The sequence below is a fragment of the Brassica napus genome, chromosome C4 (assembly GCF_020379485.1).
Source record: "Brassica napus cultivar Da-Ae chromosome C4, Da-Ae, whole genome shotgun sequence".
In the NCBI taxonomy this organism is placed as follows: Eukaryota; Viridiplantae; Streptophyta; class Magnoliopsida; order Brassicales; family Brassicaceae; genus Brassica; species Brassica napus.
The window spans coordinates 10,308,854-10,320,829 of record NC_063447.1 but is presented as its reverse complement, the minus strand read 5'-3'; the positions used below and the strand labels follow the sequence as shown (position 1 = coordinate 10,320,829).

The 11,976-nt window shown below is 33.8% G+C and overlaps 1 protein-coding gene across 1 annotated transcript; it reads left to right on the top strand.

The window, feature by feature from the left end:
• Positions 1–2,193: 2,193 nt before the first annotated feature.
• On the top strand, positions 2,194–4,072 carry LOC106396176 (berberine bridge enzyme-like 16). Its single transcript, XM_013836500.3, has one exon. The coding sequence runs from the start codon at positions 2,262–2,264 to the stop codon at positions 3,888–3,890; it is 1,629 nt and encodes a 542-aa protein (XP_013691954.1). The 5' UTR covers positions 2,194–2,261; the 3' UTR covers positions 3,891–4,072.
• Positions 4,073–11,976: the final 7,904 nt, after the last annotated feature.

The window sequence follows — 11,976 nt, the reverse complement described above, 5'->3', positions numbered from 1 at the left end:
ACATATATATAAAATATTATAATATTTATTAGTCATTCATACCAATACCACATAATAATTACTTATCTCGATTGGAATGGAGATTACGTTGGAGAGTTTCAAAACTGAAAACGGAGGCCACATCAGAGACCACGGTCGGCAAAAGTGATGAGAGATTTTAACCAAGTCAATAATCTCTAAGCAGGACTGCATGTTACTTTTGGAGATTAGTCGAGCATGCCATGAACGATGTGAAACAAATAAAACTAGACGTAGTAGCAAAATTACGATGAATAATTAGACATGTAAAACATGACACCATAAATATAATATATCCTTTTAGATTCATTATACAACTTACGAGCACCATAATAAATAGTATAAACTAATAGGCTTAAGTAAATAGAAAATAGAACTTATCTTGATATAGAATCTGAGATGGTCTCGTAAAACAGAGATGGTGTACGAGACAGAGATAGTGTACGAGACAACTTGATTAGGGTTTCTTATAAAATATGTTTGTTTACACGGCTAGGGTTTTTGCTCGGATGATTAGAGTTTTGTGTTGATAACGTGTTGTAAATGAAGATAGAAATAGAGAATTAGTTGTTCTTATTCATAACATAATGTGTTCTTTATATATAGGGAATTACAAGAGGTATAGACCGTCATAGATAAATGGAAAGATTACAAATCATAAACCAATAAAGAAAATGAAATCCTAATTATACAAAAAAAAAAAAATCATGAAAAAAAGAAAAGTCTTAACCGCTTTTGATTATGGTATTTACTTAAATGGTTCATAACATTGATCGTCCAAAGTAGGATCATAAGAGGTGACAGTGTGTTTTCCAAGGAAGTTTGATCGTCTAGTTAATAATCAAAATGTGTTTCTTTAATGAAAAACAATCAAAAGGTTGTCCATACAGCTTAGGAAATAACCTAGGATGTAATCTGAATCATCTTAGAAAAAAAATCACTTTTTAATTTTCTTTTATTATAGATCACTATATAATATAATTTTTATTCCCTTTCCATATTTTTAATCGTCAGAGCCATTTTACTTTAATAAAGGGCTTTCTATTTTTTTTGGCAGATATCTCAAAATTATATTACGGGTCATAACATCAATTAGGCGCGTGCAGATTCAAAATGCCAAACCAAAAATTGTCATAATGTATTTCAGCTTTGAACAAAGGAAAAGTTTGATCTATTGTCTTGTAGTAAACCGGAAAGAAGAACATAACCATCATCGCCGACCCTTGCTTCAACCATCCATTTAGGTCACATTTAATTAAGGAATGTGATGTTATATGTTAGTCAAATATCTTGGGGTGATTGGTTTGACCGTAACTGTAAAAACTTTACCGTAGAATTTAGGTTGTAGAATTTTTTGATTTACATGTAAATGATGTAGATTTAAAATCGTTGGTATAACAATATATTTTCTACAGCAAAAAATATGGGACTTCAGAAAATAAGGTTTTTACAGCCATTTTTTTTTTATTTTTTGGTCGTAAGATAAACCATGATTGGTTATTTAAAAATTGTATATTAATATTAAAATTAAAGTCAGTTCATAAAACCCAACCAATCACCACCCCTTATTTCAGTTTAATACTTTAGAGATTAGTTTTACTGCTTGTTCTTGCTGAAATAATTGCTAGACTATCTAACAATTACATAATTTAAAATTACAGCAAAGTATTAATCTATGGTTTGGTCTATTTTAAGTTAGAATTCATATTCTCATTTTCTGTATCAAATACACTGATGTCAACAAAAAAAGAGGCCAATTTAAATACGCAAACATGATTTAAATTAAACGGTCCTTTTAAAAAAGAGAACGAAGCAACATTTTAATTTATCTGCTATAAAGCCACCGATATATTAGGAGATTACCACTTTAGTCAAAATACTTCACGATAAACTTGAAATACAAATAGATGTAGATGTAATTTCATAAAGTCAGAAAGAAATACCGTCACATGCCGTATTTCTTTTATCGTACCTTCACGAGGATCATAAACAACCTCACCGATCAGAAAAATGGACGTGTATGTTAAAAGATTAAATGTTGACTGCTGGACTGTTTATCCCAATATATCATATTATTTACTCATCAACCAACAGTATAACAACACGTGTGTAATCCTTCTTACGTAGTTCTTCTGCATTTGATAACCTTGGTTTCACATGCAACAAAAGAAAAAAAAAAAACCTAGTCTATAAATACACACAAATATCACACTATTCAAAACACAAATCATCACAAAACAACAATGAAAATCTTGTCAGGACCAACGTTTATCTCCATACTCTATCTCATCTATCTTATCACAATCCCACGAGTCTCCTCATCATCACCGTCGTTAACCGTTCCCCACCATTTCCTTCAATGTCTCGACACTCAGCCGGCCGACCACGGCAGTCCTAACTCCGCAACCGCCGTGATCCCCACAAACTCATCCTTCTCCGCAAACCTGATGAGCGCCGTCAGAAACCTCCGGTTCGCCTCCGCCTCAAACAGAAAACCGGAAGCCATCGTCGCCGCCGTCACCGAGACCCACATCAGAGCAACAATCTCCTGCTGCAAACTCCTCAACCTCGAGCTCAGAGTCCGCAGCGGCGGCCACGACTACGAAGGCTTCTCCTACACCTCCCCGGTCCCCTTCGTGATCTTGGACATGTACAACTTCCACAAGATCGACATCAACATGGCCGACGAGACCGTGTGGGTCCAAGCCGGGGCCTCACTCGGGGAGCTTTACTACAACATTGCGAGCAAAAGCAAAGTCCACGCGTTTCCCGCCGGAGTGTGTCCCAAAGTCGGCGCCGGGGGGCATTTCAGCGGCGGAGGGTTCGGTAACCTCATGAGGAAGTACGGCTTGTCGATAGACCATATCGTCGACGCGCAGATCATGGACGCGAACGGGAAAGTCTACCGCGACAGACGCTCAATGGGAGAGGACGTGTTCTGGGCGTTACGCGGCGGAGGCGGCGGGAGCTACGGCGTGATTCTCGCGTGGAAGATAAAGCTCGTTAGGGTTCCGGAGAAGGTCACCGTCTTTAAACTTGAGAGGACGGTGAGAGAAGGAGCCGTTGACTTGGTTCACAAGTGGCAGCAAGTGGCTCCGGTTATCGATAGAGATTTATTTATCCGGTTAGAGATTAAACCGATAAACCGGAAAATATCGAAAGGGAAGACTATTAAAGTCTCATTCATAGGAATGTTTCTCGGTACGCCGGAGAGACTCTTAAACATAACGAAAAATAAGTTCCCGGAGCTGCACTTAACGAGTTCGGATTGCTTGGTGAAGAAGTGGATAGACTCGGTGGTCTTCTGGGCTAACTACCCAGAAAAGGCACCGATAGAGATTCTCCTCAAGAGGATCTCAGCGAACGAGTATTACTGGAAACGAACGTCAGACTTTGTCCAAACTCCTATCTCAAAACAGGGTCTTAAGACGATTTTTCAGACAATGATCGACCACTCGCCCCTTCCACGGCGAGTGTGGATGCAGTGGAACCCTTGGGGAGGGAGAATGGGTGAGATTCCCTCTGATGCGACGGCGTTTGTTCATAGAGGAGGTAACTTGTTCATGATAGAGCATTTCATGAACTGGTATAGACCTGGAGATAAGCTTGAGGAGAAGTTCTTGGCGATAGCGAGAAGCTTTAAAGAAGCTATGGCTCCGTACGTTTCGAAGAACCCGAGAGAGGCTTTCTTTAACTACAGAGACGTTGATATTGGTATCACGACGCCGGGATATAATGCGACGTACGAAGGAGCTAAGGTTTATGGGGAAAAATATTTCAAAGGGAATTACTTGAGGTTGGTTAAGACTAAAGCCCGGTTCGACCGGACTAATTTTTTCCGGTCTCAGCAAGGGATTCCGGTTCTTGCTTAGTTTGGTGATGATTTGGGACTTGGGGGAGTATTATAAGAAATAGAAGATGAAATATGGGACTGGATTTGTGTTATTTAATTTCGTGGTCAAATGTATTGTTATACAGTGATTTATTTTAGTCTCTAGGATAAGTCATCGTTGTAACTTCAGTCTATAATAAATGGAATGTGTTTTACTGTTAATATGCGAATCTCCAATGATGAATATAAACAGTATATGCGGACGACAACAGCGGAAAACGCCAACGAAATGAACCTTTTCATTTCAACATGTGTAAATTTTTTTAATGATTAGAAAGTTTTGGAGTGAAGTTACATCCCCAAGACCATAGCAAGCATGGTTCCATCTTAAATGTCACCTCATTTTATATTTTTTGGGAAAATTTCTAATTAAGCTAGCAACACGGGTGGTGTTTGGTGTAACTTGTGGTTATCTAATTTCTGTAGTTTTGTAAGATCATGATCAATGCAGATTCTTATGGTGGGCTTTGTAGTATAATATAAGATACATTTCTTATTTTTTTACTAAAAAATGTCTCTAAAATAAAAGATATAAAAAAGTTTTTTAACAGAAAAAAGTTAAATCATGCTCTAAAAAATCCCAAGTGAGTCTTTCTCATTAATCATGCTCTAACTTTGAGGAAACTATATTGGTACTTACGGAGATTAGCTTTATTTAAAAGATATGCCGAAACTTCAAACAAAAAGGTGTACGTGGTTTAGATATTGTCCCCAGAGATTTGACCAATCACTTAGTGTGTGTCCAATATTTTAAACAAAATTTATAGTTCCATGCCGGTTCCGTACTTTTTTTGGGTTCCATACTTCCATGTACTTCGTAATGCGATAACGTTCGTCGCCAAAGTACGTTGTAGATCTCATCGGGTCACGGTTCCAATCCCTTAGAGCATCTGAGCATGATTATTGGGAGGTTCTTAAGGTGGGGTTCTTAACGGAATATAAGAATCCGTCTCTTAATTTTTAACTAAAAAAATTAAGAACCGACTCTTAAATAAGAGTTTTAAGAACCGGTTCTTAACTTTTTTAGTTAAAAGTTAAGAGACGAGTTCTTATATTCCGCTAAGAACCACACCCACCACGTGTCGGTGAGACCCGCGAACAGTGCAAAAACCACCCAATACACGTCTCTTATTCTACAACATAAAATATCGTCTTTTGCCAAAATCGTGGGCCCCCACCCTTTAGAGACACTCACTTCATCGCGATGCAGATGCTCTTACAGCTCCCCACCAGGTTTCTTGTTGCAAAAATATATTAAACTGAACATCAAAAAGTATTGAAAGACAATCACACAATTGTGTCTCAAGGCATCAACGTAACTCTTTTTATTTTCATAAGATTCAACAGACTCATCCACATCCACGATTTCCCCATATCAACATGCACCGATTATATCATTTTTCTCTGGTTTCAATATTCGATATAGTTTCCTACTATTTGAGAAAGATAGTGATTTAAACGTTGGAGAATCTTAAAAACCGGTGTCTTATAGTACTTCCACGTAACTCGTCTCATTTGCTAAAAGGATTTAGTCCTCAACGGATGGGTCTACATCATCTATTTTCCCACTACATGCATGCATGTTTGTTACAAAAAATAACATGCATTCACCGATGCACGGTTTCGAATTGTGATTACAAATGGTTATTTGAATCTCAAAGAGAAACTAACTATGTTTAGTCTCTAATACTTTTAGGGATAAAATCCAAAAATTCAATGCGTGCCTTTATCTATATTTCAACAAAGCCGTTGGCACCATTGCAAAGAGTGGTTTAACAAATCTTCGCAAAAGGTCACAGTGAAACCACTTTTTTTTTTATAAAGCACAGTGAAACCACATGATAGATTGAATATTGACATTTTGGACAAGACACGGGTTTCGTTGGTTCCAATAAATGTGATGGGGCCTAGATTTTATTAACAGTTTTGTTCAATGATACCGACAGCTTCGGACTGGTCCGGCTTTGTGATATGGTTAGTTACAATTTATAGTCCAATAAATTACACGTGGGGAAATGCAAGATTTTCTCACAACAGTTTGGCGAAAAATCCATTCAAAACAAAGTAATTGAATCGAGCAGTAATTCAAGATTTTTTTTACATCTAGACACATTTTCTCACGTTCCAATTACACTACAAGACATTTATCACTTGAAACACACTTTCTTTTGTCAAAAAAACTCTTATGACCCTAAATTAAAAAGAATCTATATTCTCTTCTAATTTCATTTTATTATTTTTCTTATTCTACTTTATGTATTTATTTACTTTTATCTCAAGTTCTAAAATATATTAAACAAAAATAATTGTCATAATAAACTTTATATAAAATTCTCTATCTCTTAATATTCATGTTCATATATATATTATATATATTAATGTGTAAACAAAATGTGGACGAGGACACCAAAGCGTGGATAACAGAATTATAAATTAATTGTGAACATGAACATCTTAACAGAATTATAAACTAGTTGTGGATATGGACAATATTCCTTTGATTTCATTCATCATCTCGGGATCTAAATTCAACTCCAATCAAAATTACATCCATCTACATCATGACAAAGCGCAAATTCTTTAGATCAGAAATCTCTGACATGCAAGATCTATTACTCTCCGACAAAAAGTAAACGCTTCTTCGATTTTTCTCTCCGCTCATACTCAAAATATCATTTTTTTCTCTTCTTGATTGAAGTTTAATTGCAGATAATTTATCAATTGAGCTGAAGAAGCCAAATGTTTGTATTGGAGATAACAGAGTCTGTGTCCATGTTTTATGGTATAATTTTAGTAACATGAGTGCATGTTCACGTATTGTTGTATAGTTTTATGGAATCAAAACAGAGAGTTTGTCCACGTTATCTAATATAAATACACCAACTTCACATATCCACACATTACTCATCACTCATCCACACATCACCCGTCCACAAATCACCCAACCACGCATCACTAGTCCACAAATCATCCATCCACAAGTGTCATTTCCATTAAGGGCAAAATTGTCTACAATTTGTTGTTGGCCCACAACAAAGTATGTCACATGTAAGAAATGTCTCTAGGTGTAATAGAAAGTCAAAAAAGTGTCTCTTAGTGTAATCAACTCGTAATTCAAATAGAGATGGCAGATTTTATATTCTAAATCAACAAATTAATCAGCCATTCATGGTTAAATTAATCAAACTTCAGCTCCATCACGGTGGAGATAACTTACTATCAGTGGCAGAGGTAGGTTGTAACCAGGGAGGTCACATGACCCCTATGGATTTTTCAAAAAAAAAATTACTTGCATCTTCCTTTGAAAATCTGATGAAATGCTGAAATTTAACAAATTAACCCTTGTAAAATGTTGTTTTTAACAGATTGACCCCTGTAAAACAGTCTGCTGCCTCCGCCACTGCTTACTATATAGTAGGCACTCGATTTTTAGCACGTAAGAGTTTAGTTTAACTCATATGACAAGGAAGAGTACTTTGAAAGTTGACACATTGAGTGGCCTATCTTCGAATTTTATGCATCCATCATACCACATCACCGTGCCATTGTTTTAAGAGATCTGAAACAAATGAAATTATAAGTTGTGATTTTATTTGATAATCATAGAAAGATATCAATGAACAAAAATATGTAACTTAACAAGATAAAATCCTAAACTAAAAGGCTAAAAGCTTTTGAATTGATAAAATTGTGAATTTGGGGCAGTAATCTCTATCATCCAAGTAGATATCTCTTTTTATTTTCTTCATCTTTTTGCGATTCTTCTATATATAACATATCTATATATATAAAGTTAATTTTTTCTCTTCTTATGACAAGTGGCAGTGGGGTTTGATGACATGTGTCTCCATATATTGTTTGTTTTTACATTTTAGGTCCTTCTTCTTTTACACTTTTACAATTTGGCTTAATACTTTCTAATTGTGCCATAAAATCTTTCTCACACTAACCATTATTATATGATATTTTATAATCTATTTTATTGGTCAGTAAAATTGAAGATGAATAAAAAAATATAATATAAATATATTTTAAATATTTTAAATATTTTATTTATTCATAAATAAAAATAACATAAACTTTTTTTTTTATATTTTCTATTATATTATTTACAAATTATAAATTTATTTGACAATTAAAAACTATAAAATAACTAAACTAAAAAAACTAGAGTACGATACATAATCTAAACCTAAAATTCCAAAATCACAAAAGAAAAAGCAAAATACTATAGTAACACTAACTCAGTAAAAGTCTGGAACACAAATGAACGCGATTAGGCCTGGGCATAAAATCCGGAACCCGAAATCTGAACCGAACCCGAACCGAAAAATCTGACCCGTTATCCGACCCGAAACGTAAAAATACCCAAACAGGTCCTGTAGGGTGGTACAAAAAATATATGAACCCGAAGTGTTATTAACCGAACCCGAACGGGTAACCCGAAAAATCCGAAATTAATAGTCAATATAAATATTTTGAAATATATATAAGTATTCCAATTATTAAATTCAATATTTGTGGTAATATTATATATAATAATAAAGATTAAAATTCTAATAAATGCTTTAAGTACATAATTAGTTATAAATAAGTATTTTATAATTTTTTCATTGAAATAAAAAGTCTACTCTCTATAAGGCAATACATATTTTTTACAAATAATGTTTGTTTTCATGCTTGATTTAACATTTTATTGTTATTTTATCAATTTTATATGTGATAGATTAATTTTTATTTAATTTAGATGTTTTTCTTTATGTTTTACTTCAAAAATTTTGCTTTTTACGTTGGTTATATCCGAACCGAACCGATATAACCCGAATCCGTACGATATATAATTACTTTATGGGTTTTATGATGCAATACAATTTTGAACCGAACCCGAAGTGTTATTATCCGAACCCGACCCGTACTAATAAAATTTTAGTATGGGACATAGAAGCGTAAACCCGAAAATTCGAAAACCCGAAAAACCCGATCCGAATGCCAACGGTTACCCGAACGCCCAGGCCTAAACGCGATCAAGCACCAACCCAAAAAATAAAAAAAAAACGGGTAAGAAGGAGAATAATCAATGGAAGATAAAAGTCAACACGAAGCACGAAAACACATGCCTAAAGCACAACCACCAGCTAAGAGTTAAGAAGCACTTCACAAACAAACAACCACATACAAGGCGCTCATTGCCAACGGAGAATCACAAAGCTCTGAATAGAAGAGACCAAAGCTCCAAAAGACTAACTCCACACACATATACCAAGGGAAGCAGGAAAAGAAGAAAAATAACATAAATGAGAGAGAATGGAAGCTAACCACAAAGAAACCAAATCTCAAGTTTGAGACAAGAAATAATCTTCCAAACCCACATAACATACACGAAGGAAAACATTATACAAACCTGGAGTGGCAAACATGGCGAAATGGAGAGCCACCGGAGACGCAGCCAGCGATGAAAAGTGTAACGAGATGAGAGAACAAAGAGAGAAAAGGAGAGTACAAAAAATTAATAAACTGTGGAGCCATCCTCGATCTATGAAGAGAATGTAAAAGTCAAATCAGCAAAAACTAGATCTTGAAAACCAAGACGAGAAGTGACTATCAACGACAAGCCAACTACGAGGAAGACAACGTTAAAGACAACTAAACTCTGACCAACCCAAGGAGATGTAGTTCCTAACATTAGCCAAATTTAAGGAAGAAGATGACAAATATTGACCAGAACAGCGTACAACATCATGAGAAACAACCGCACAACTGGGAACTCATAAACCTGATCTACAACAAATATTAGATAATCTCACAAGAGAAAAAAACAAGAGAAACGAAAGTGAGTCTTTTTCCGGTGATGGCAAGAAACACCGCACACTGGAAATGTAAACGAAATACATAGATGGTGATGGCTCAAGTCAAAATATGCGGAGAAGGAAAAAATATCTTAGGAGAATAATGTTCGATGTTGTTAACAAAAAGAATAGTGTTCAAAAATGTGAAAATATTAAATACAATGTTGACGATTAAACCGTTAATGTTAGAATCAATAAATGCTTAAATGAAAATTTATTGAAATTCAAGATGTTTTACATCAGAAGCTCATTTCACCACTAAATACTACTATACACACAACAACACGTTATTGAAAAGACAAATACATAATAGATTAATTTATAACCTAATACTACATCACAGAATAAGATACTAAATCATGCTCTTCACAAATAAATAATGACCATATAATTACATCTTTCAAAATAATTATACTTAACAACAATAAAATAATATTCCGCGCGAAACGCGGAGACCTCCTAGTTTATTATATTATTAACCTTAAGAACTCCGAATTGGTTTTATTCCTCAGATTTACGCATTAAAGATGGAGCCGACTTCGACAATGAATAGCGATAATTAATAGAAGCCATGTGGACAACATGTGAAGGTTGGACGATGGCATAAGTGTAGGTGTAAGTTTGTATCCGGGTTTTGAGTAGAAGCTTTATTAGACTTTGGATGATGAGGCTAATAATTTGAATAGCATGAGCGGAGACAAAAGTAATAACAACTTATAAGTTACCGAACCAATCGCTCGTAGTTTGGTGGTAAAAGAGGTACAGTTATACTGCCCGTCACCCACATTCGAACCTTGGCCACAACGGATTTAACATTCCTTCCGTTGAGGCGTTGGACCCCTTTCGGGGGATAGTTGGGAATGTACTGCCCAGATACCAGAGTTATCCAAAAAAAAAAAAAACTTATAAGTTACCACTATCCTCCTTAATAGATTAAAAGGTTAAGTATGTATGAGAATAATTTATGTTTTGTTTTATCAGAAAAGAAAAAAGAAAGAGTAAGCAAAAGGTCGTGGTATATGATTTGAGATTCAATCTTCTTGAGCTAACAAATTTATCAGAACATATTGAAACTATGTTCCTCGCCTAAATAATATGAACACAGTATGGGACATAAATGGACATTAAGATCGTAATAGATTCACATTTAAATAGAATGACTGATTACCGAGTAACGTTCATCAAACTTCAAAGTTATACAATACTTTTTTCTTCAGCTCAAATTTAAAATGGAACAAAATCGAACATTACTACGTTACTAGTTGATGTCCAGCACCTTGTGCGGATTAATATATCCATATACCTAACAGTTTTTAATTCTAATATTTATTTTTATAAAATAATATTAACTAAATTAGATACAAAATTTAATAATTAAATTAGGAAATTTGTATTTGAAATTAAATACATGTAGTATTTGGACTGAAAAGAAATCATGTGGTATTGGAAAGGATTATAAAAAATCACAACTATAAAACATTAATAAAATAACAATAGTCTAGGAGTGTTCAATCTGGTAAAACCGAACCATTTGAAACCGAACCAAACCAAAATAGGGAAAACGGTCTTGATTTGGTAGTATCGAGTAAACTGAATGGATGTTATTTTTAAGGAACCGCAGTATATGGATATGGTTAAGTATATTAAGCGATCAAACCGAATAAACCAAAGAAACATGTTAATTCAGATATATTAAAATACTCTTATATAAAATTTGTATTTCATCAATATTTCCTATAAAAATCAAAGAAATGGCTATAATATTAGTCATTAAAATCATAAATTAATATAAGATAAAAGTAATGATTATATTATCAGTAGATATTGTTAATATCAATTGTTAATATCTATTTATTAATTAAATATCCTAAATATCATGATAATTATATATTAAAATATTTTTTAAAAAATAATAGTATATATATATCAGTAGAATAGTTTAATTTTTATTAATTATCTTTAATATTATGATAAATATATAGATTTAAAATAAAATTTTAAATAATAATATTAATTAAACTAATGATTTATTCTAAAATTATCGAAAAAATAACAAGTAAGCAAATTAACTAAAATCATGAAAAAATGACAAGTAAGCAAATTAACTAAAATCATAGAAAAGAAGACAAGTAAGCAAATTCACTTCTCAAATGATAGTATAGATATATATATACAAAATATTTGATCTTGTCCACCGTAGAACAAAATATATATACAAAT